At 48.1% G+C, this 26,562-nt stretch overlaps 1 protein-coding gene across 8 annotated transcripts in view; it reads left to right on the top strand.

Annotated features, from left to right (window-relative positions):
* Positions 1-26,562, top strand: part of camk2g2 (calcium/calmodulin-dependent protein kinase (CaM kinase) II gamma 2) — a 480,776-nt gene that overhangs the window by 303,245 nt on the left and 150,969 nt on the right. For all 8 annotated transcript variants that reach the window (XM_072491514.1, XM_072491515.1, XM_072491516.1 and 5 more), the window contains exon 5: positions 22,410-22,475. In XM_072491514.1, coding sequence (XP_072347615.1) covers positions 22,410-22,475 — 66 coding nt within the window. The remainder of the gene's footprint in view (positions 1-22,409; positions 22,476-26,562) is intronic.

Here is a 26,562-nt window from a genome sequence, read left to right as displayed (position 1 = left end):
GTTGCATGGCTGGAGGAGAGTATAGAGATAGGGAAAGGTGAGCCCTGGAAGGAATTGGGGGGAAAATAAATGGGATTTTCAAAATTGTCGACCAGTTTGGCAGCAACTCCGTGAAGGTCAGCAAGCATAGGGGTGATAAGGAACTGGGAGTTGGTGCAGGTTAGGACACGGAGATAGATTTCGATGATTATAAGTTTACAGAGCATACTTTCTCTGTCTTCAGCTTTGACAAAGGGTCATCTGGTCTCAAAACGTTAGCTCTTTTCTCTCTACAGATGCTGCCAGACCTGCTGAGACTTTCTACCATTTTCTTTTTGGTTTCAGATTCCAGCATCCACAGTAATTAGCTTTTTTACAGAGCATAGACTGTGCATGCTCACCCAGGAGTGCATTGGTATTGTCACGATACAGATAGCAAAGGAATGGATGAAGGTTTGATCAGTAGATAAACAGAGATGAGGGTGAAGTCGTGTGATATTGGGGGAGCTGGAAAAAGGAAGTCTTAGTGATGGCGTGGATTTAGGGTCAGAAGTTCTTCTTAGTCAAACATGACACCGAGGTCGCAAACATCATTGGTCTATAATTTTGCTTTATTGTAAATTGTATACTGTTCAAAGGTGGGACATTTTAAGTCAGTGCTGACGCAGTTACAGAGATGCTGGGGGCGATTCTCGAGCTCCGCGCCGGGCCGGAGAGTCGGCGCAACCGTGCCCCGACGCCGGCGCGTGATTCTCCAAGGTGCGGAGAATTGGTGCCATTTGCGCCGAGCAGCCGCGCGGATACGACAGAGTCCCGCCGGCGCCGTTCACCCCTGGCCGCAGTGAACAGTCGGGGGGCGGCCTGTGGGGGGGCAGGGGGGCTCTGTCCCCGGGGGGGGGGGCCCTCCGATGGGGTCTGGCCCGCGACCGGGGTCCACTGATCGGCGGGCCGGCCTCTTTCCCCCCCCCCTCCCCCGGGCCTACTTTCCTGCGCGGCCGGCCCCTGAACACCGACGCCATGTTGAGTCGGGGCCGGCGTGCGGAAGAAGTCCCCCACGCATGCGCAGGTTGGCGCGGCGCCCATTTGGCGCCGGGAAGGGAGGCTGGAGCGGCGTGAACTGCTTCAGCACTGTGCTGACCCCCTGTGGGGGACGGAATCAGTCGTACCCAGGCCCGGTTCATGACCGCGCGAACACTTGGGCTCCATTTGGGAGAATCGCCCCCGTTGTGTGTGTACTACATCTTTAATATGCAAAAAGCAAAGCAAAGCTTTATCATTGACCTGGGATTCTCAGTAAATATGGAGCTGGGGATATTTATTACAGGTAGTGATTACAAGCCTGCAATCTAATGCAAGGGATCTGATGATGTCAAACCAGAAGCAAAGCTTAAACTGCTTAGAATGGTTAATTGTATACCAAAATGAGATTACAACTTTAAACTAAATCCAGGGTATTTTTGTACAAGAATTCTTTCTGGTCATTATGTGATATGTGAACAAGCTCGATGACATCAGAACAGGCTTGTCTCTTATCTCCAGAAAAGCGAGGGCTGAAGGTGAACTAATGGTCTCTGACATTAGGACAGGATTTGACAGTTTGGACATAGATTCCCCAAAATCCGGAAGTCACAAGTCAGGAGTGTGATGGAATATCCTCCACTTGGCCTGGAGGATTGAAACTCCGACAATATTCAAGAAGCTCAGCACCATCCAGGACAAAGCAGCCCGCTTGATCGGCAGCCCATCCACTGCCTTAAACATTCACTTTCTCCCACTGGTGTACCATTGTCAAGATGCACCACATCTATGCGTCAAGACTCCCTGGATAGCACCTTCTAAACCAATGAGCTCTGCCACCAAAAATGGCTAGGGAAGCAGGTGCATGGGAACACCACCACCTGCAAGTTCCCCTCCAAGTTGCACCCCATCCAGAAATAGAAACATACTACTGCCGTTCCTTCACTGTCGCTAGTTCCAAATCCTGGAGCTCCTTCCTTAACCACACTCTGGGTGTAACTTCACCACGCAAAGTACAGTGCTTTAAGAAGGCTGCTCACCACACCACGATAGGTAATTCAGGAGAAAGCTCTTTTCCCAGAGACCAGTCAGAAGCAAAACTCACTGACCAGAAGTAGTGGCATGGATGCACAAAGGGGAGAAAGGAATTGAAGGATTTGCTGATGGGGTTGCTGATAGGGTTAGGTGGAGAGGTGTGGATCAGAAATGCCACCTAGATCATTTGGGCCAAATAGCATGTTTCTGTGTGGTGTAATCCTGTGTGAAGAATGCTCCTTGCCCTCTGCACCATGACAATGCTACCAGTGTGATTGGTGTGGCATGTGAGTTTGTTTCCACTGCCTCTGTGTGTTCTGTCAAAGAACGCTTGACCAGGGACAGCATGGTGGCACAGTGGGTAGCACTGGAACTACGGCGCTGAGGACACGGGTTCAAATCCCGGCTCTGGGTCACTATCCATGTGAAGTTTGCACATTCTCCCCGTGTCTGCGTGGATTTCACCCCCACAACCCAAAAGATGTGCAGGTTAGGTGGATTGGGCCACGTTAAATTGCCCCTTAATTGGGAAAAAAATAATTGGTTACCCTTTTTAAAAAAAAAAAAGAACGCTTGACCAGGTTGAGGACCTGTGAAGCTACTCCTGCACTCTGTGACCAGGCCTGTTTTCACTTGATTCAAATATGGTTGTAATCACATTCCCAGTGCTGTCCAGATGCCATTTTAGGCACTAATTGAGTGAAGTATAAGCATTTTTCCAAGAACTGCCTCAGCCAAAAAATATCTCAACTTGCGCTTAACCAAGTCCAGACTCTTCTGGGCACTTGTTGCAGACAATATTATCATTTCATCAGCATTTCCATGTGGAATTGTTTCTTGGTATGTGCTGTGGCACAATGGCCAACAGCTGGGAAACGGCACCGTCTGAAGGAAGACGCACTTATAACATTCTTTATATCTGTACATGTAAGCCTATAAATTGTTTCAAAGGCTGAATTTTGTTCCCCCATTTTGTGCACTTTACACAGTGACTGATTCCACAGCAGACTGTTAAATTAGGTTTAGTGTAAGCTTTGCTTTTTACATTTATGAAGAATTAAGTGAAAGTGGAAACAGTTTAATGGCATTGACTGGATGCTTACATTACCTCTCCTGGATTAGATTAGGCCAAAAGAGTCAAATGGATACCCAATCAGTACTTTCTAATCTATGGGCCCAAGGAAGGTTTTTTATTCCTCTCTTTAAGATACTCACTTTATCTCTTCCATCAGCTGCTGTAAATGAAATATTGGATCGGGCATCACAGTTTAGTTCAATTCAGTGCTTAAGGCAGGGAGATGACCTTGTCCGAGGAGTTTATATGAAGGTGGTAGACCACGTGCGTTGGACAGAATTGTGCTTGGATTTTTGTAATGGTGAACTTGGTGGGGTCAAGTGACTGCAAGGCAAGGCAACTTCAGCGTAAAGTAAGAAAGGTCAAGTTGAGGACTGACGCCAGGAAGCAATTCTTCATGCACACACAGCAACCAGTGGTGGCGTGGGTCAAGATAATGGGGGCAAAATCTCTGGAATCGTTCAAGAGACAGGCGGATGCTCTGCTGGGAGCAATCTAAATGTCAGCGGAAATATAAGTACATAAAGTATGAAAAGCTGAACACCATCCCCTTCCCTGCACTTGTGTTTCAGATCTTTCTTAAATGTCCTTCCTTATTTCATCTTTTTATCACATGCCTTCGGGTCATTGGTCAGCTGTGACTGAGAGAGCTGGCAGGGAATTGAACCTGTATCCAAGCTCTCTTTGCTTGGATACATTCTCCATGCATGGCATAAATAAAGAGCAGGATCGAAGGAAGCTGTTTGACTTTAGACCTGATGCATTTTATTGTGAAAATACATGTATTTTCAGGAATTGTACCTTCGAACTAGACTCTGTGAAACGGTGACTATAATTTGCACTTATACCATGTCTCCAGTTCAGAAAAAATAACCTGGAGGCGTAATCAGACTAAACTGGATGCTGAGTCACAAAAAGATGACTAGATTCTTGCTGAAATTCTGGTTTGAAGGAGAATCTTAACAGGGCAGGTAGAGAGAGTGACAGACAGACAAGAGTTTAATGAGGGAATTCCAGAGTTTGGAGGCTAAACGATTGAAGGGGCTGCATAAGGAATCAGGTGTGAAGGAACAGAGAGTTCAGGTAGTGATCATCAACCTGATGTTGGGGCATGGGAAGGGGTGGGGGATCAGCGAGGCGACAAGGGTCTTTAACATGAAGGCGGTACAAGAAGGCCAATGCAGGTCTACAGGAACAGGAGTGACGCCCAAGTGGGAATAAGTGCCAGGTAGAATGCTGGCAGTGTGGTTTTGAATGAGCTGTAATTTGTAGTGAATAGTAGCTGGGGAGGCGGTGAGAAAGGCGAGGCTACATGGGAGTTGGGCTGAAGCAGTCACAGAGTCTGCTGGCGATACCTCCATTAGCTGTTTGGGTAACAGGGAAGTTTGAGTAGAACTTGTGTTGAAAATCATTTGGAGTAATCAAAACTGAAGTCTTAAGTACTACAGAAAATGAAGCAGAGGGAAAGTCTCAACTTGATTTAATAAATATGTTTCTCGTGTGTTTTGTGAGGGTATTTTTGTCAGTATTGATGTTCCTCCATCATATTAATAATTTGATGAGTTGCCTCAGTTATGACAGCTGCAAATATCTCTCACACCTCTGCATTTTATCTGAACATTCTCCAACGTGATGATATGTGGATTTTCTCCATATGTCTTTTTTTTATTGGATTTCAGGCTTAATAATCACACAAACAACATTCAGGCAGTTGAGCCCAAGCAGGCAAGAATTAACCTTGTCAGACTACAGCACGGAGTTCCCCCTATCTCTGGCTTCTGTTATCTTTCTGAATGTTCTCCTCACACGAGTGATAGGGTGACCCAGGATATGTGGGGGAATGATCACAGACCACCAGAGGGCTACATGAACAGGTTTTTTGCACAGGTTGTGCCTCTTTTTTTTAAAAAAAAGTTTCCTCATAAAGGAGAAGGGTGATGTACTGTGCAGGGAGAGTTAATGAAAGACTCCTGCCGTGGCAAGAATGTAGCAAGCACCTCACAATCGGAATCTCAGATGTCAGGTTCAGAGTTGGAAAAGATGCTTCATGGTTGCACCAGGAAGGAAAGAGATTATCCTTCTTTGTATTCCAAACTATCAATATCCTGAATGTATCTGTTATCCTAAGGTTGTACTACATTAAGCAGATTAAGGATCAGTTTCTTATTTTTCAAATGCATAAACTCCCCATTTACACAATCATTTTAAATTTTAGACCATGGCTACTGTGGCCTCCAATTTAGCAATGGCAGTCAATTTAAGGCAGTTTAAGAGCGAATCCATTATGTACAATATTGGAGTAATGCTCATGACAAACGCTTATCTGTTGATGCACGATCAATTGGACAAAGAATAGAGTTGAATACAACTGAGGCTTTATTGCTCTAAGATGTGTGGCCTCCCACAGCAGCTGACAAAATGGCTGCTGCACGGATGACACACATATTTATACTCCACCTACTGGGCAGAGCCAGCAGGCAGGGACTACCGCCATACCTGTAGTACCGGTCCTACCGTACAGCACCTAATATAGGTGCAACAGTGGTTTACCACATTCACCCCCTGTTAAAATTGAGTCCAGCGGGGGGGGGGGGGGGGGGGGGGGGGGGGGGTTGGGGGGGGGGGGTGGAGAACTATATACAGCAATTAAATTTACATATACAATATTTGCGGAATTTTTATTTTTATTTTGAAGGCCAGTGAACCAGTTAGAGGTTTAACCGGTCCGAGGCCTTGATGTGCCGCTGGGAGCGACGCAGTGGTGGCGGCGATGCCGATGCTGGTCTGGTCTTCGGTGACTCCGGGAGCGTGCCAAAATCCTCTTCATCCTCGGGCGTGGGCAGGGGGAGGACGGATGGTCTTGGGGGGGGGGTTGCTGTTTGGAGCACCTGGGGAGGGGGGGAGGGGGAGCCGGGCCAGAGGTGTGTGTGTGGAACCTGCTGGTGCCAGGCCCCTGAGGGAGACAGTATCCTGGCGGCCGTCGGGGTACGCCACGTAGGCATACTGGGGTTTCTCATGGAGCAACTGCACCCTCTCCACCAACGGGTCCGCCTTGTGGAGTCAGATGTGCCTACGGAGAAGGACGGGTCCTGGAGCGGCGAGCCAAGTCGGGAGCGACACCCTGGATGTAGACTTACTGGGGAAGGCAAAGAGATGCTCATGGGGTGTGTTGTTAGTGGCGGTGCACAGTAGTGACCCGAATGGGTACCTCTTGCCAGTGGGAGGCCGGGAGGTTCCTGGACCATAGGGCCAGTTGGACGGCCCTCCAGACCATCCCGTTCTTCCTCTCTACCTGTCCGTTTCCCCCGGGGTTATAGCTGGTCGTCCTACTGGAGGCGATACCCCTGCTGAGCAGGAACTGACGCAGCTCATCACTCATGAATGAGGATCCCCTGTCACTGTGGATGTAGGCGGGGAAACCGAACAGAGCGAAGATTGTGTTGAGGGCTTTGATGACGGTGGCAGACATCATGTCAGGGCATGGGATGGCGAAGGGGGAATCTGGAGTACTCATCGACCACACTGAGAAAATACGTGTTACGGTCGGCGGAAGGGAGGGGCCCTTTGAAATCCACGCTGAGGCGTTCAAAGGGGCGGGAGGCTTTCACCAGGCACGCACAGGCCGGCTGTTTAGAAGTGCGGCTTGCACTCCGCACAGACCTGGCAGTCCCTGGTGATTGTCCGTACTTCCTCGACGGAGTAGGGCAGATTGCGGGCCTTTATGAAATGGTACAACTGTGTGACTCCCGGGTGACAAAGGCTGTCGTGCAGGGCCCGGAGTCGGTCTACTTGTGCGCTGGCACGTGTACCTCGGGATAGGGCGTCTGGGGGCTTGTTGAGCTTGCCGGGGCGATACAAAATCTCGTAATTGTAGGTGGAGAGCTCGATCCTCCACCTCAAGATCTTATCATTCTTGATCTTGTCCCGCTGTGTGTTATTGAACATTAGTCAGTGAGGAGAGTGAATGTCCTGACGGCCAGGTAATGCCTCCAAGGCCGCACAGCTTCAACGATAGCTTGGGCCTCTTTTTCGACGGATGAGTGCCGAATTTCTGAGGCATGAAGGGTGCGGGAAAAGAATGCCATGGTCATGATTGAGTGTGGCGGCTAGGGCGACGTCTGATGCGTCGCTCTCCACTTGAAAGGGCAGCGTCTCGTCTACTGCGTGCATCGCGGCCTTGGCGATATCGGCTCTGATACGGGCGAAGGCCTGTTGAGCCTCGGCCGTCAGGGGAATATGGGTGGACTGTATGAGTGGGCGGGCCTTGTCCGCATAATTTGGGACCCACTGGGCGTAGTATGAAAAGAACCCCAGGCAGCATTTGAGGGCCTTGGGGAGCTGGTGGTAGGCGGATTTGAGGTCTACCGTTGAGAAGACCCGGTACTGTGCAATCTGATTGACCATATCATTTATGCGTGGGAGGGGATACGCGTCGAGCTGTGTACACCAATTGATGGTCTGACTGTAGTCCACGACCATTCTGTGTTTCTCCCCAGTTTTAACTACGACTACTTGGGCTCTCCAGGGGCTGTTGTTGGCCTCGATGATGCCTTCCCGAAGCAGCCGCTGGACCTCGGACCTCGGACCTAATAAAGGTCCTGTCCTGGGTGCTGTACCGTCTGCTCCTGGTGGCGACGGGTTTGCAATCCGGGATTAGATTTGCAAAGAGGGAAGGTGAATCGACCTTTAGGGTTGCGAGGCCGCCCACAGTAAGGGGTGATAGAGGCCCGTCGAATTTCAGGGTTAGGCTCTGGAGGTTACACTGGAAGTCCAGGCCGAGTAGTAGGGCAGCGCAGAGGTTAGGGAGGACGTAGAATCGGTAACCGCTGAATTCTACGCCCTGGACCGTGAGTGTGACCGTACAGTACCCCCGGATCGCCATGAATGGGATCCGGAGGCCAGGGAGATTATTTGATTGGCGGGGTGTACCGCGAGGGAGCAGCGCCTTACCGTATCCGGGTGGATGAAGCTTTCTGTGCTCTCAGACTCCAGCAGGCAAGAGGTCACGTGTCCATTGATTTTAACGCTGGTCGATGCGGTGGCCAGGTTGTGCGGACAAGACTGGTCGATGGTCACTGAGGCGAGTCGTGGTTGGTCGTCGCTGGTGTCGGATGATGGGTTGCCCGGGGGGAACGCTGGTGGTGCCCATGTGCCGTGGGGGGAGACAAGATGGCGGCGCCTGAAGATCTTGGGGAGGACAAAACGGCGGCACCCACGGGCCGCACGTGGTGGGGGTTGAACAAGACTGCGGTGCTCATGGGCCGCACGTGTTGTGCGGAGGGGAAGATGGCGGCACCCACTGGCCGCACTTGGTATGAGGGGGAGAAGATTGCGGCGCCCACTGGCCGCGCGTGGTCTGAGGGGGAGAAGATGGCGGCGCCCACTGGCCGCACATGGTCCGGGGGGTGAAGATGGCGGCGCCCATTGTGTGTAAACGAGGGGGGTGGGGGCGATAGCGGCGACTGCGCGGGCCTGGCACATCGACGTGAAGTGCCCCTTCTTACTGCAAGCTTTATAAAGGGCAGCCCGGGGGGGACAGCGTTGGTGGGGTGTTTTTGCTGGCCGCTAAAGTAACATCGGGGACCCCTGGGGTTAGCTGGCTGGTGCGTGGTGCAGGCGTATTGGCTGGGTAAGGCCCTCGCTGGGGCAGCCGTCTGTGGGGTCCACGATGCGTAGGAGGGGTGGGCCGCGCGGCTGGGGCGTAGGCCTGAATATTGCGCGAGGCGACTGTCATAGAGAACGCTAGCTTCTTTGTCCCTGTGAGATCGAGCGTGGCCTGTTCTAAAAGTCGCTGGCGTATGAGGTCCGACCCAATCCCCGTAACAAAAGTGTCCCGCATAAGGAGGTTAGAATGTTCAGTGGCCATAACGGCCTGACAGTCACAGTCCCGGACTAGTGGGATTATGGCCCGCCAGAAGTCTTCTGTGGACTCACCAGGGAGCTGAGAGCAAGTGGCGAGTATGTGTCTGGCGAAGAGCGTGTTCATCCGCTGGGCGTAATTTTCTTTCAGTAGCGCCATGACTTCGTCGTAGTTCGGCACGTCCTGGATCAGCGGAAAGACGTTGGAGCTCAACCTCGAGTACAGTATCTGTATTTTCTGAGCCTCCAGAACAGGGTCTGGTGCAGATCTGATGTACGCCTCGAAACAAGCTAGCCTGTGCTGAAAGTCCTTTTTGGCGTCACTTGATTGCGGATCCAGCTGCAGGCGATCCGGCTTGATACGGAGGTCCACCTTCTGAAAATCTTAGAGCAATAAATTGATGCACGATCAATTGGACAAAGACGAGAGTTAAATACAACTAAGGCTTTATTGCTCTAAGATGTGTGGCCTCCCACAGCAGCTGGCGAAAAGGCTGCTGCACAGAGGACACACATATTTATACTCCGCCTACTGGGCAGAGCCAGCAGGCAGGGACTACCGCCATACCTGTAGTACAGGTCCTACCGTACATCACCGAATATAGGTGAAACAGTGGTTTACCACATCTGTGAAGCAGTTTATCACGCAAAAGTCTTTGCTAGATGGCTCACTAACATGAAGTTTTTTTAAAAAAATGAAACTGTGCATGACTTTATTATTCATTTAGCCAATGCCTGAAAGACACGGTAGCACAGTGGTTGGCACTGCTGTCTCACAGCGCTAGAGACTTGGATTCAATTCCGGCTTTGTGTGACTGTGTGTGGAGTTTGCACTTTCTCCCCGTGTCTGCGTGGGTTTCCTCCGGGTGCTCCGATTTCCTCCCACATTGCAAAGATGTGCAGATTAAGTAGGTTTAGCCATGCTAAATTTTCTCTTAGTGTCCAGGGATGTGCAAGTTAGATTACAGGGATAGGGAGGGTGTACAGGGGAGTAAACATGGGTAGAATGCTCATTCGAAGAGTTGCCGCAGACTCGATGGGCCCAATGGCCACCTCCTACACTGTAGAGGTTATATGATTCCATGACAGATAGGAAAAGATGCTTGATCTGTCCAGCCTGTTTAATGTAATTTTGGTGTCTTGTTCATTTAAAGATATACTCGACGCACTGATAACGGCACCTCTTCCGTTCTCGCCGGCCAGATACAGAGAACAAAAAAAAGTACAGCATAGGAACAGGCCCTTTGACCCTCCAAGCATGCGCCGACCATGTTGCCCGTCTAAACTAAAATCTTCTACACTTCCTGGGTCCATATCCCTCTATTCCCATCCTATTCATGTATTTGTCAAGATGCCCCTTAAACGTCACTATCGTCTCTGCTTCCACCACCTCCTCCGGCAGCGAGTTCCAGGCTCCCACAACCCTCTGTGTAAAAAAAAAAAAAAAAAAAAAAACTTGCCTCGTACATCTCCTCTAAATGGGAGTAGATTCTGTCTCGAAGAATTCTCTCCAGTAATTTCCCTACCACTGACGTAAGGCTCACCGTCCTATAGTTCCCTGGATTATCCTTGCTACCCTTCTTAAACAAAGGAACAACATTGGCTATTCTCCAGTCCTCCGGGACATCACCTGAACACAGTGAGGATCCAAAGATTTCTGTCAAGGCCTCAGCAATTTCCTCTCTAGCCTCCTTCAGTATTCTGGGGTAGATCCCATCAGGCCCTGGGGATATATCCACCTTAATATTTTTCAAGATCCTCCACAAGTCCGGTGGTGGTGGCGGCTCTGAGAATCTGGGGGCAGTGGGGGAGATATAAGAGAGTGGAGAGAGCATCGGTTTAGACCCCGATTTATAATAATCATCGGTTTGTACCGGGTAGGCTGGATGGTGGGTTCCGGAGATGGCGAAGGACAGGAATTAGAAGGATGGGGGATCCATTTATTGATGGGAGCTTCCCCAGCTTGAAAACCTTGGAGGATAAATTTGAATTGCCAGCAGGGAGCAGGTATACGTATTTGCAGGTGCGAGACTTCTTGAGAAAGCAGGTCCCGGCCTTCCCACTGCTGCCGCCATGGGGGATACAGAACAGAGTTGTCTCCAGTACCTGGGTGGGAGAGGGGCATGTATCAGATATTTACCAGGAGCAGGGCAGCGCGGTGGCGCAGTGGTTAGTGCTGCTGCCTCACGACGCCGAGGTCCCAGGTTCGATCCCAGCTCTGGGACACTGTCCGTGTGGAGTTTGCACATTCTCCACGTGTTTGCGTGGGTTTCGCCCCCACAACTCAAAGATGTGCAAACTAGGTGGATTGGTCACGCTAAATTGCCCTTGAATTGGAAAAAAATGAATTGGGTACTCTAAATTGGAAAAAAAAAGGTATTTACCAGGAGCTTTGGGAGGCGGAGGAAACTCCGGTGGAGGAGCTTAAGGGTCTTCCCACGAGCGAGGAGGAGAGATAGAGGCGGGTCTGTGGACGGATGCCCTAAGCAGGGTTAATACATCCTCATCATGTTCCAGGCTCAGCCTGATACAATTCAAGGTAGTCCACCGGGCACACATGACAATGGCCCGGATGAGCAAGTTTTTTGGGGTAGAGGACAGGTGCGCGGGAAGCCCAGCAAATCATGTCCACATGTTTTGGGCATGCCCGAAGCTTAGAGGGTTTTGCTAAGGCAATGTCCATGGTACTCAAAACATGGGTGGTGCCGAGTCCGGAGGTGGCGATCTTTGGAGTGTCGGAAGAGCCGGGAGTTGAGGGGGTGAAAGAGGCCGACGTCTTGGCCTTTGCCTCCCTGGTAGCCCGGAGACGGATCTTATTAATGTGGAGGGACTCGAAGCCCCTGAGTGTAGAGACCTGGTTAGTGACGTGTCTGGGTTTCTCAGTCTCGAGAAGATAAAGTTCGCTTTAAGAGGGTCAATGGTCGGGGTTCACCCGGAGGTGGCAGCCGTTCGTCAACTTTCTCGGGGAAAATTAAAATGTCAGCAGAAGCAGAATTCCAAGGTGGGGGGGGGCGGATTGTTGTTTCATGGTTGGGGTGTGTGAAGATTGGGATGGTGGGGGGGGGGAAATGTTTATTGTACCATGTTCATGGCATTGTTATTGTTATTATTATAAAAACTTACAAATACCCTAATAAAAATATTTTTAAATATATATATATATATATATATACTCGACGCAATAGCTATACAATCCAGTGGGAGAAATGGAAAACCAGAAAATGGGGGGGGGGGGGGGGTTACAAATCTAGTAAAATAGCCTGTGGCAGCACGGTAGTACAAGTGGATAGCACTGTGGCTTCACAGCCAGGGTCCCAGGTTTGATTCCCTGCTGGGTCACTGTGCGGAGTCTGCATGTTCTCCCCGTGTCTGCGTGGGTTTCCTCCGGGGGCTGCGGTTTCCTCCCACAGTCCAAAGATGTGCAGGTTAGGTGGATTGGCCGTGATAAATTGCCCTTAGTGTCCAAAAAGCTTAAGAGGAGTTATTGGGTTATGGGGATAGGATGGAAGTGAGGGGTTAAGTGGGTTGGTGCAGACTCGATGGGCCGACTGGCCTCCTTCTGCACTGTATGTTCTATGTTCTATTTGACATCTTCAGGATGCCCCAGTTGAAATCCTGCTCAATTTGCCATCTCTTCATTTAAATGGGCAGTGGATGAGCCAGGCTCCCTTGTGGCCATGCAGTCCTCCCCATCTGATTCACCTCCAATTTGTAGCACCTAGTAGTGATCCATTAAGAGCAGGATTAAATCTACTCTGCTCATTGAATGAAATGAAATGAATGAAAATCGCTTATTGTCACAAGTAGGCTTCAAATGAAGTTACTGTGAAAAGCCCTTAGTCGCCACATTCCGGCGCCTGTTCGGGGAGGCTGTTGAAAGCTATTCACCAGCATCATTTCAGCCTATCATAGGGCTGGATACTGCAAGAGAAACGAGCCAACATAGATCAGCTGGTGGCAGCACGGTGGTGCAGTGAGTGGGTTAGTGCTGCTGCCTCACGGCGCCGAGGTCCCAAGTTCGATTCCCGGCTCTGGGTCACTGTCCGTGTGGAGTTTGCACATTCTCCCCGTGTTTGCGTGGGTTTCGCCCCCACAACCCAAAAGATGTGCAGGCTAGGTGGATTGGCCACGCTAACTTGCCCCTTAATTGGAAAAAATGAATTGGGTACTCTAAATTTATTTTTAAAAAACATAAATCAGCTGGTAGCATCTCTTGCTTTGGAGTTGGGGTGTCATGATTTCAAGCTCCGCCCACTCTAGAAGCTGAGCACATAATCTAAACCGACCTTTGAGACACTGCCGTATTGCTGGAACATTAGCACAACGCCACCCGCAGGTGAAGTAATTTGAATAACATCACGGAGGTTTTTAGTCATTTTCCACCTTCTGCCATCAAAATCAGGGTAACGGTCAAGTTATCGCCATTGCTTTTTTGTGGGATCTTCCTCTGCACAGATTGGCCGCCATATGTGCATACGTAACAACAGCGACTATAATTCAACAGTGCCTCATTTTATAGGAGTTGCTTTGGGGCTGGTGACTAGAAAGGTGCTCTTTAAATGCCATTCGTTCTTTCGACTGGAAGTTTAAACCATTTTTTATTCAGATTTTTAAAAATATATAATACAGGCAAACAGATGGAACTACCAGTGTGATTACTGGACCCTGAAAAGGTTAACCTGAAATGAACCTCAAGTAACAGCAATTTAATCTGCTGCGCGAGCATTTGCCTATTTAATTTTTTATAATGGTTCTTTCAACGACCATCACAAAGACAGCCCTTGTTACAAGCTACTCTCACGCTAAGTGTAATTGTTCCAGGGGTGCTAGCTTCCTGATACATGATGGTCCTGCTGTGTGGGCGCTGTTTTTCAATCAGATATTTTGTAAGCAGTTCCTCTGAGAAGCTGGCAGGTTTATCTTCAGATAGAAGGGGATGCTCCGGACCACTGCATTGCTAACTGTCAGCTCGGGGTTTTCACAGATGAAAATAAGTTGGCGCAAAGACCAATTCCGAAAGATTACAATTCCTTAAAGCGAGCAAGATTTGGGGAGATCTGGGTTCAACATTAGTCGGCGGCATGGGGGCACAGTGGTTAGCACTGCTGCCTCACAGCACCAGGGACGTTGGTTCGACTCCAGCCTTGGTTAGGTGGATTGGCCATGCTAAATTGCCCCTTAGTGTCGGAAGGTTAGGGAGGGTTAGAGGGATGGGGAGGGCGCCTAGGTGGGGTACTCTTTCAGAGGGTCGGTGCAGACTAAATGGGCTGGATGGTTCCTTCTGCACTGTAGGGATTCTATGATTTTATTCTATGAAAAAGCACAAAAAGGAAAGGCTTGCATTTATATAGCACCTCGCATGACCACTGGTGTCCCAAAGCACTTTGCAACTGTGATGAATGTAGGATTTTTAAAATATATATTGTATTATGTGTCTGTTGCAGTAATGTTATTAAAAGGTTTTGGATTGGGAGAGAGTGGATTTTAGTAAAATAAGGCATAATCTGGCTAAGGTAGACTGGAAAGAATTACTTGTGGGGAAATTTACAGAAGAGCAGTGAGGGGGGGGGGGGGGGGGGTTGTTCAAAAAGTAAATGGGGAGGGTACACGCTCAACATGTTCCCTCTTGGGTAATAGGAAGGAGTAACAAGCCCAGAGAACCATGGATGACCAGAGACATTCATGAGAAGGAAAAGAGAGGCTTTTAGCAAGTCCAAGGGGAACCAATCAACGGAGGCTTTAGTGGAGTACAGAAAGTGCAGGATGGAACTGAGGAAAGCAAAGAGGGGATTTGAGAAAGCTCTGGCTGGTAAAAGTAGGGGAAATCCCAAGATATTTTATCAGTATATCAATGGGAAGAGGATAACCAGGGAAAGAGTTGGGCTCATTAGAAACCAAGGGGGAAAGGGTGGAGCTGGAGGACATTGTTAGGGTGTTGAATGAATACTTCACATTCACCCAAGAGAATGAGAAGGTTGATATGGAACTCTGGGAGAGAGACTGTGAGGGTCTTGAGTGTTGGCAGATTTAAAGATGGACAAATCTCCAGGTCTGGATGAATTGTGTCCCTGGATGCTGTGGGAGGCAAGGCAGGAGATTGCCTCTGACATATAATTTTTAATTCCTCTCTGTCCATGAAGGAGGTGCCAGAGGACTGAAGAACAGCTAATATTGTTCCACTATTTATGAAGATTTGTAGAGATAAACCAGGGAACTACAGACCAGTGAGTCTCACTTCAGTGGTAGGGAAACTATTGGAGAAAATTCTGAAGGAGAGAATCTATCTTCACTTTGAGAGGCAAGGTTTGATCAGTAATAGTCAGCATGGCTTTGTCAGAGGGAGGTCATGCCTAACAAATTTGATTCATTTTTTTTTTAGCATGTGACCAGGTGTGTATATGAGGGTAATGTAGTTCATGTATTTTGCATGGACTTCAGCAAAGCCTTTTCAAGGCCCCACATGGGAGACTTATAAAGAAGGCAAAATGCACATGGGATTCAGCGTAACTTGATACGGTGTATTCAAAATTGGCTTCGCTGTAGGAGACAGAGGGTGGTGTCAGACTTACTGATCCTACCCCCCACATATTCATCTGTTGAATATGTGGGGGGTAGGATCAGTAAGTTTGCGGATGATACAAAGATTGGCCAGGTGGCTAACAGTAAAGTTGAGTGTCTTGGGTTATAGGAAAATATAGACAGGATGGTCAAATGGGCAGATGGAATTTAATCCTGAAAAGTGTGAGGTGATACACTTTGGAAGGATTAATTTGTCAAGGAAGTATTCAATGAATGGCCTGACACTGTGAAGTTCCAAAGAGCACAGGGACTTTGGTGTGTTTGTCCAATGATCTCTGAAAGCAGAAGAGCAGGTTAATAGGATGGTGCGAAAGGCATATGGGACACTTGCCTTTATCCATTGAGGTATAGATTACAAAGGCAGGGAGGTCATGTAGGAGTTGTATAGAAATCTGGTGAGGCCACAGCTGGAGTACTGTGTGCAATTCTGTTCGCCACACTATAGGAAGGATGTGATTGCAGTGGAGGAGGTGCAGAGGCATTTCACCAGGATGTTGCCTGGGATGGAACATGAGCGAGGGTGGTTAGGCTTGGGTTGTTTTTGCTGGAGCAGAGAAGACTGAGGGGCGACCTGATGGAGGTGTATAAGATTGAGGGACATGGAGAAGGTGGATATGGAGCAGCTGTTCCCCTTAGTTGAAGGGTCAGTTACTAGGGGACACAAGTTCAAGGTGAGGGGCAGGATGTTTTGGGACGATTTGAGGAAAAACATTTTTACCCAGAGGGTGGTGATGGTCTGGAACGCACTGCCTGAGGGGCAGCACAGTGGTGAAGTGGTTAACACTGCTGCCTCAGAGCGCCAAGGACCTGGGTTTGACCTTGGACCCGGGTCACTGTCTGTGTAAAGTTTGCACATTCTCCCAGTGTCCATGGGTCTCACCCTTACAACCAAAAACGATGTGAAGGATAGGTGGATTGGCCACACTAAATTGCCCCTTAATTGGAAAAAAATAATTGGGTAGACTAAATTGGGCAGATGAAAATGAAATTCACTGCCTGACCGGGTTGCCTCACATCCTTTAAAAAGTACCTGGATAGCACTTGGCACATCATGGGCGCGATTCTTCCATGCCGCGCCGTAAGGGAGAATCGCCATTCGCGCCATTTTTTCCCGCGACACCGGTCCGACGCCGGCAGGCGATTCTCCGAGGAGTGGAGAATTGGCTCCATTTGCGCCATGCATTTGGCGCGGCGCTGGTCGCGGGCCGCTGTCCGCGGCCGGGCTGCCGATTCTCCAGCCTTGATGGGCTGAGCAATCACGTGGAAAAAGCAGAGTCGCGCCGGCGCCATTCACACCTGCTTGCAGCCGGCGGAAACTCTGTGCGTAGAGTCGGGGAGCGGCCAGTGGGGCGGGGAAAAGCGCTCCTTCACCGGGGGGGTGCCTCTGATGGGGTCTGGCCTGCGATCGGGTCCCACCGATGCCATGGGACCATTACGTCCACCTGAGAGGACAGATGGGGGTTCGATCCTGGCCCTGGGTCACTGTCCGTGTGGAGTTTGCACATTCTCCCCGTGCCAGCGTGGATCTTGCCCCCACAAGCCAAAGATGTGCAGGGTAGGTGGATTGGCCACGCTAAATTGCCCCTCAATTGGGGAAAAAAAATAAAATTGGGTACTCTACATTTATGGGAAAAAAGGCCAGGCAGCATCTTTGGAGAGAGAGACATAATCAGTGTTTCGAGTTTGTACGACTGAGCTGAAGAGAGATAAAAATGTGATGGACTTCATACTGTGGAAGAGGCGGAGAAAAATGGATGGCCGGTGATAGGTGGGAGCTCAGCAGAGATTTCACAAAGACGTCGTGAACGCAAGACAAAGAGTGTGTTAATGATAGTGTTAAAGACTAAGGAAAGTGCTAATAGTGGCCTAAAGGTCAGACAGCACAATATACCAGGTTCAATCCCGGCTCTGGGTCACTGTCCGTGTGGAGTTTGCACATTCCACCCGTGTTTGCGTGGGTTTCGCCCCCACAACCCAAAGATGTACAGGCTAGGTGGATTGGCCACGCTAAATTGCCCCTTAATTGGAAAAAATGAATTGGGTACTCTAAACCTATATTAAAAAAAAAGATAGCACAGTGTGTTAATAGCAGAACTGGGGCTATGTGCTTTACATATGCCAAGCTTTATTTAAAAAATATTTTAATATAAATTTAGAATACTCAATTTTTTTTTTCCAATTAAGGGGCAATTTAGTGTGGCCAATCCACCTAGCCTGCACATCTTTGGGTTCGCGCAGTAAGAAGTTTTACAACACCAGGTTAAAGTCCAACAGGTTTGTTTCGATGTCACTAGCTTTCGGAGCGCTGCTCCTTCCTCAGGTGAATGAAGAGGTATGTTCCAGAAACATATATATAGATAGATTCAAAGATGCCAGACAATGCTAGGAATGCGAGCATTAGCAGGTGATTAAATCTTTACAGATCCAGAGATGGGGTAACCCCAGGTTAAAGAGGTGTGAATTGTGTCAAGCCAGGACAGTTGGTAGGATTTCGCAGGCCAGATGGTGGGGGATGAATGTAATGCGTGACAACGCAGAATCGCCGAGCAGAAGCTTATAGCCAAGTTCCGCACACATGAGTGCGGCCTCAACCGGGACCTGGGATTCATGTCGCATTACATTCATGTCTGGTAGTGGTATCATGGCAGAAAGGGCAGTGGATGATCCTTGGGATGCAGAGGCTGGTGGGCAGCACGGTAGCACAAGTGGATAGCACTGTGGCTTCACAGCGCCAGGGCCCCAGGTTCAATTCCCCGCTGGGTCACTGTCTGTGCAGAGTCTGCACGTTCTCCCTGTGTCTGCGTGGGTTTCCTCCGGGTGCTCCGGCTTCCTCCCACAGTCCAAAGATGTGCAGGTTAGGTGGATTGGCCATGATAAATTGCCCTTAGTGACCTAAAAGGTTAGGAGGGGTTATTGGGTTACGGGGATAGAACAAAGAACAAAGAAAAGTACAGCACAGGAACAGGCCCTTCGACCCTCCAAGCCTGCGCTGACCATGCTGCCTGTCTAAACTAAAATCTTCTACACTTCCTGGGTCCGTATCCCTCTATTCCCATCCTATTCATGTATTTGTCAAGATGCCCCTTAAACGTCACTATCGTCCCTGCTTCCACCACCTCCTCTGGCAGCGAGTTCCAGGCACCCATTACCCTCTGTGTAAAAAAACTTGCCTCGTACATCTCCTCTGAACCTTGTCCCTCGCACCTTAAACCTGTGCCCCCTAGTAATTGACCCCTCTACCCTGGGAAAAAGTCTCTGACTGTCCACTCTGTCCATGCCCCTCATAATTTTTGGTGACCTCTATCAGGTTGCCCCTCATCCTCCTTCATTCCAGTGAGAACAAACCGAGTTTATTCAACCTCTCCTCATAGCTAATGCCCTCCATACCAGGCAACATCCTGGTAAATCTCTTCTGCACCCTCTCTAAAGCCTCCACATCCTTCTGGTAGTGTGGCAACCAGAATTGAACACTATACTCCAAGTGTGGCCCAACTAAGGTTCTATACAGCTGCAACATGACTTGCCAATTCTTATACTCAGTGCCCCGGCCAATGAAGGCAAGCATGCCGTATGCCTTCTTGACTACCTTCTCCACCTGTGTTGCCCCTTTCAGTGACCTGTGGACCTGTACACCAAGATCTCTCTGACTCTCAGTACTCTTGAGGGTTAAAGTGGAAGTGAGGGCTTAAGTGGGCCGAATGGCCTCCTTCTGCACGGTATGTTCACGTTGCAACGGGAAAGCCTGAAGGCTGTGGCAGCAAGCGACTGACTGAGCTGCTCAAGAAAGCAAACCATAGGCCTCGCACGGTTTTGCTGGTTGTTCTTGCGCCCTGCTTGTTGTCTGAGAGACATAATGCGGCCTCACGCCACTGGGTCATGCACAACGTGATGCTCCCTTTTGAGAACTGTTCAGGGATTCAAGGTAGGACCATTAAAAAAAACAAGATTAAGATGCAAGATAAATAAAGGCTATTTTTACGCAACTGAAGTGGAGGAAAAAAAACACAGAACAGTGGTATCAAAGGATTCAATCTCCCAGCACAGAGAGAGAGGGACTTTTGGAATTTCTGCCTCAAATTCTCCCAGGGTTTCACAGACACACCATAAATAGTCATTGGAGCAGGAATTGAAATTTCATAAATCACTCTGCTAACTCTAATGTCAATCTATTAAAGAACGGAATCTATTTAAAGTACATTTCCCTCCCTTCACATTCCTGTTAACGAATCTAACTGTTTTTCATCCACTCATGAACTAGGAACTTGTTGACACTGTTAACAGGGACATATTAAGTGCACCAATGTGACTGATCTTGGCCCAATCTGTGACAGAGACATTTAAAGCATTCAAAAATAAACGCATTAACCCCCATCAAAGAGCAACTGGTTACAAACATATTTAATTCTCATGAGCCATAACTTCAGTCTCCTTTTTACTTTCTTCACTTGTTGTGGGTATAAGATGGTCACTAGTAAATCTATAAGGAATATCTTGGTAAAACCTCCTTTCCTAGAGAGTGAATATCACAAGGAGTGCAGGTAGTTGAGGCAGAGTTTAGATGCATTTTTGGGGAAACTGGATAACTTTATGAGGGAGAAAAGAAAAAAGGGGTGGGTTGATCTCGTGAGATGAAGTAGGGTGGGAGGAGACATCTGTGGAACATTGTCACTGGCATAGAAAGGGTAGGAGGGAAGGCTTGTTTCTGACTTGTAGATCTGATGTATTTTAACAATACCAGTAGCTATATCACTATTTGGCCATTGCTTGTTGATGAGGCTACACAGTTTAATCTTTTATTAAATAAGCCAACTAAGTCACTCCCAAGAGTTTGCAAGATGAGATAGGAAAAGACGATGCATTTAAGCAGCACATCTTTCAATCTCCGGGGATGTCCGAAAGTACATTAAATACAGCGCATTGGTTTGAGTTGCGATTATTGTTCTTGTGTTGATTGACACGGCACATGGCAAAGTCCGATACACTGCTACTCCAGAGACCTGAACTCCAGAGACCTGAACATGGTGTCTGCCTCTCTGTCCAGATTGGAGCTTGGATTCCTGGCTATATCTTCATTCATGCCCTTGCCTCGCACTGATTGTTAGAAAACACCAATTGAATCATGGACTATCTATCGCACAAAAGAAGTTAATTCAACCCACCTGCAAGAGCAATTTAGCAAGTCCCACTCTACCAGCTATTCCTCTGTAGCCCTTCATTTCCTGGTTAAGATTGAGTCCGCTTGCACCATCCTTTCAGGCAGTGCGATCCAGATCCTAACCACTCGCTGTATTTTTTTTTTTAAAAAGCACTTCCCTCACATCGCCTTTGATTCTTAAGCCTGTGTGCTCTGCTTCTCAACTCTTCCGGAAATGGGAACAATTTCTCGCTATCTGCTCTGTCTCGACTCTGTGATTTTGAACACCTCTATCAAATTACCTCTCCAGGGAGAGCAACCCCAGCTACCCCAATCTGTCCAAATAACTGAAGTCCCTCACGCCTGGAAACATACTTGTAAACCTTCTCTACACCCTGTCCAAAACCTTCATATCCTTCCGAATGTGTGGTGCCTAGAATTGGACACACTACTCCAGTTGAAGCTGAACTAGTGTTCCTTAAAGCGTCCATCATCATGTCCTTGTTTTTGAACATTTTGAGTCGCTGTAAAGTCTAGGATTCAGGATCAGGTACAGCTTTCTTTTTTTTAAATAAATTTAGAGTACCCAATTCATTTTTTCCAATTAAGGGGCAATTTAGTGTGCCCAATCCACCTACCCTGTACATCTTTGGGTTGTGGGGTAGAGATCCACGCAGACATGGGGAGAATGTGCAAACTCCACACAGACAGTGACCCGGGGCCAGGATCGAACCTGGGTCCTCAGCGCCATGAGGCAGCAGGGCTAAGCATTGCGCCACCATGCTGCCCTAGCCTTTCTAAGCTGCCTGTCACCTGTGATGAGTTATGCACATATATCCACAGATCTTTATGTTCTTGCACCCGTTTTATATTGTTTCTTTTGTTTTATGTTGCCTATTTCATCTCTCTTTCCAGTATGTATCACCAATTTGCACTTCTGTGTTAAATTTAATCTTTTCATGTTCTTCAGATTGTCTATAGCCTCTTGAAGTCTATTACCATTCTCCACACAGTTCCTAATGCTTCCAAATTTTGTGTCATCTGCTAATTTCGAAATTGTGCCCTGATCACTGCAATCTCCATGAATATAGATCAAGAAAAGCAGTGATCCTGGTGCTGATCCCTCGGGGAAACCCATTGTATACCTTCCCCAGTCACAAAGAAATAACCGCCTATCGCTATGTTTATTTTCTGCAACCCAGCTACCTTCGTATCCACAATTGTTTTCTGTAGCAAACAGTGATCTGAGAATGTCTCCTATGTGTGAGTGGATGCTAATGAATAATATGTTTTCATCTTTATAAATACAAAGACAGTTCTAGTTTGTGATTCATTCCTCATAATAGAGGGCACCATAATGTTCAGTGAAATGATTTTGTCAAGCCAAACTTTAGTTCACTAAATTGTTATGAGACATGATTGAGCATTGATACTCTATTTTACCCTGGCCTTGAGAGTAATCAGTAATATTGCTGCTGAAAATGCATCTCGGCTGACACTCCAGTATGAGTGACTGGGGCTGAATAAACTGAGAAGTTGGTGATCCTTGCCACGAAAGCTTGATTAACGACACTGCTGAAGCTGGCCAGATAATTGCTTCGGAAAGCTCGAGAGACAATTGAAAGTGTGTGGGAAGGATCTCTTCCAATGCGCACAGCCAGGTATAATCACCGTTCTCCTCTGATTACTGCTTTCACCCTTCAACGTCTGCATTTTGATTTTAATTTGTAGGGTCACCGGGGGAGAGCTTTTTGAAGACATTGTCGCCAGGGAATACTACAGTGAAGCAGATGCAAGGTAGGTAGCCAAACAAGGAGGCTGGATTTGAATGATGTCTTTCCCTTTGTCATCGATGCAAACAAACTGAACAGGCAAGGCAGACAATTTGACGGCATTAATTGAACTTTCCAAACCGAGGTAAATGTCTGATGAACATTTTTGTTCTATATGTTGCCCCTTCATTATATGCTATGCACACAAGGTCCAAAGTGCTCTTTAACTAGTATATTGATATTTAAATGGTTCCCCCCCCCCCGCGCCTTTCGCTCGGAATTCCAGTCCGGTGTCAAAGGGCAACATTCAGCGCAAGACTGATTGCAAGTATGATCCCCAGCCCTCACGGTACGGTTGCCAGTTTTGGTTGAGCATATTTTTGGAGGCTTGATCACGTGACATCCTGCCTCTGACACGACCGCCCCCACTCTCTTGGCATTGTGGTACGTCATATTCCAGAACCGACCGGAAAGCAAAGGGGCTCTTCATTTTCTGTTTGTTCGATTCTTGGTCATCGGTCAAGAGGCCTTGTTTCCCCAACTCCAATCTTTTCAAAACTAGCAAATCAAGTTGTGCAAAGACATTTGAAGGAAAATCACTTCTGGGATGTCCTGAGATTTGTTGTCCCCTACATTGTTTGCAGCAGTGTTCTTGAGATTAATCTTTAATGTGTTGACACTCCAGGGCAATCTCTGAAGTTTGGGGACTATGGGCGGGATTCTCCAATAATGTCCCTATGCCTGCGAGAAAATGGGCACGAATCACTCCGGCACTAGTCCGGAATGATTCTCAATTTTTAAGGTGGCTAGCAGGGCCCCGGAGTGCTCCACGCAGCTCCGGCTGCCGATATGGGGCCCTGCATTTCCAGCCACGGGTCCGCGCATGCACGCCGGCCCCACGCGACATGGGAAACCCAGACAGTGGGCCGGCACCGAGGAGGTATAGGCCCCCCTTCCGATCGTGCGTGCCCGCCGATCGGTGGCCCCTGATCGCGGGCCTGGCCATCGTGGAGGCCCTCTCCCGCCCCCCACCAGGATGCCCACCGCAGCCGCGACTCCGAGTTCCTGCCGGGTGGAACCGCATGTGAACCACACCGGCGGGAGCTCGCCGGTCATCCTCTTTCGACTTGCACGCAGGCGACTGCCGATTGCGGACCCAACGCCCCATTCTCCGTCCCCGCGTCGAGCGCGATTGTGGCTCGGAGCATCCTAGCCCCTACTTTTGAGCCACACTGATGCAGTGAAAGGCCAAGCAAAACTCTTCCCAGGATGCTTCCTCTCAGGAGATTGTCTAACTCCATTTGAGAATCCTCCACAATGCAACCAGTGCCTCCCTCCATCACACTGCTTGCCCACACCAGCTTTGCCTCAAAAGCGATAGTTGAATAAATTATTCTGTCAATATCAAAATAGATAGAGGGTGAAAGACTCTCAAACCTGACCTCTATGGTACCTCATTAACTTTGTGCCGATTGGAAAGCTGCAATTCTGAAATTAATAAATAATTATGGTATTAGTTATTTTTAGCAACCACGAGTTTTATTATATGAACGGAATGTTGCCAAGTGCAGACTAGATTTTGTGAAAGAAATAAAATGGCTTGCTCTTTTTTTTTTCAAAAAGCTCAGCATTATATTGACGAGGAGGACCATAAAGTGCTCAGCACAATGCTTGCTGCAAGGACTGGGTTCTGGTTTATTTAGTCCAGATAAAGGCTGTCCAGTTTGGTTGTGCCTGTAGGCACTTTCCTTTTGCGATGTGCATCACAAGAGCATGAAGGAGAAAGGCCTTGCGAATCTGCCCAATTACCAAAGTGATCAAACCCACCCCTTCTCGCCAAGTAGAATTCTCTCTCCAAACAAAATCGTGCCTTGAGGCTATCGATACCATCTCCTTCAGTTTTTTAAAAATTAAGTTTACATTTTTACGCTGTACACCTTCGCTGCTAACTTAATGCTGCAACCCTTGTCACTCCTTAGTCGAAAAGAGTTCAGCCCGTAAATATTTTGATCATAAATAAATGTGACTGATACCACTTTGGCACAGAATTCACGTGCCTTTGTGCGTGTGTTCAATCTGAAGAGGCAGCATGGAGATAGAAAAAGATAGCTTTAAAACGTCAATAATGGGTTAAGAGAATGACCATCTAGTCAAGATGCAGTGTTTAGGCCAGTTTGCATTACAGACCGAAAGTTATAATGGACCAAGGTCGAGAGAGAGTAGCTTGTATTTTGCGATATTCTTCCTTTGGCAAGTGATTCCCGTTCCTTAAAAATCCACAATAATTGCAACTTATGTCGCGAATAGGACGAGGTTCCACGAACCCACTTAGCGACTGGAGCCGTTTCATAAGCCACAGGAAGCTGGAGGATGAAGGCAATAGGTTATGTTAAATGAGAGACTGCATTCCCTGGATCAGTAACCAGTGCTTGTCGATTTAGAACAATTGGCAACAGGGGGGAATGAGAACAATCATTTCACAAGGCGAGTTGCTGTTGAGGAGCTGGAACTCGTAACCTGAAAGGGTCTGGGAAGCAAATCCCATAGCAAATTTCAAAAGGCATTTGGACATGTTTGCAAGGAGGACTGATTTGTTGGGTCAAGAAAATAGCAAAGGGTGTCTGATTAAATTCCACCAGTCTTCCAAAGAGCTGCCAAAGGCTCGATGGGTCAAGCACCATCATTCTGTGCGTCGCTGATTCGAAGATCCTTCCCCAAGGATAAATAGTTCAGGCCTTTTTAAAGTGATATCATTGGAGTTCAATAGTCTCTAAGTAACGCGGATTGCTGACAGCCTATGGGAGGAGCTGTGTCCGTGAATGTGAAGGTAGTTATTTTTTTTCCCCTTCTGCCACAGATTGTACACCACATGCCAGATTTTCTGAAATAATTGTCCTGACTGCGAAGTCCTTTAAACAGGGAGACTAATTCAACGGGGCTAGACTGTTGTCCAGTTTAGTCCCAGATGACTAAAGTTATATATGTTATCTATAAAGTCTTACTGCAAGTTAAATTTCACAAATCAAGGTGCCAAAATCACATAACATTAAAAAAGAAACAAACGGTCCATTCCTGATGGGGTTTTTATTCCCTTCCCGAAGGTAGAGACCAGGGACTTAGAAGCAGCTGTCAATCTATTCCTGAGATGACCGCCTCCAGTTGAGCTCAAGATTTGACTGCAACTAACCTTGAAGCGCCTCAGACTAACTGTGAGCAATGCCAGCGGAGGTCAGCTAGCAGAAGGATCAGCCAGCCACAGCAGTGCAGGTTTACTTCAGGTTAACTGACTGGAACTTGCTACCTTGCAGCCCATTAGTGCCATAAGGATGGAGCAAGAATTACTTTTTAAAAATCGGCTGCAATTCATGTTTGTTATAATTCTAAGAGTATTTTCAGAATTATTAACATGGAGCAGTATTAGGTACTTGTGCACTTATTTATTTTATTATATTTTTCATTTTGGGACCATGACTGTTCGGAGCATTATGTACTTGGAAATCTTTTTTTTAAAAATAAATTTAGAGTACCCAATTATTTTTTTTCCAATTCGGGGGCAATTTGGTGTGACCCACCTACCCTGCACATCTTTGGGTTGTAGGGGGTGAGACCCACTCAGACACTGGGAGAATGTGCAAGTCAGTGACCCGGGACCGCGATCGAATCTGGGACCTCGGTGCTCTGAGGCAGCAGTGTTAACCACTGTGCCACCCTGCTGCCCCACCTCCTTGGAAACCTTAACATTTTCAAGAGATCAAGTCACATGAAACTTGGCCCAAAGTGTAATTGTCAACAAAACTGCGACAGTAGGAGGCCATTCAACCCATTCACAGAATCATAAAATCCCTACAGTGCAGAAGGAGGCCATTTGACCCAACGAGTCTGCAGTAACGCTCCAAAGGAGCACAGCCACCTACCCTGCACATCTTTGGACTGTGGGAGGAAACCGGAGCACCCGGAGGAAACCCACGCACACACGGGGAGAACGTGCAAAACCCCACACAGTCACCCAAGGCTGGAATCGAACCCAGGTCCCTGGCGATGTGAGGCAGCAGTGCTAACCGCTGTACCACTGTGACTCCATAGCCCATTGAAAGAGTTCATTGACCCCTTGG

The sequence above is a fragment of the Scyliorhinus torazame genome, chromosome 28 (assembly GCF_047496885.1).
Source record: "Scyliorhinus torazame isolate Kashiwa2021f chromosome 28, sScyTor2.1, whole genome shotgun sequence".
Classification (NCBI taxonomy): domain Eukaryota; kingdom Metazoa; phylum Chordata; class Chondrichthyes; order Carcharhiniformes; family Scyliorhinidae; genus Scyliorhinus; species Scyliorhinus torazame.
Note: the sequence above shows the minus strand (reverse complement) of the source record. Positions and strands in the feature narration are given on the sequence as shown.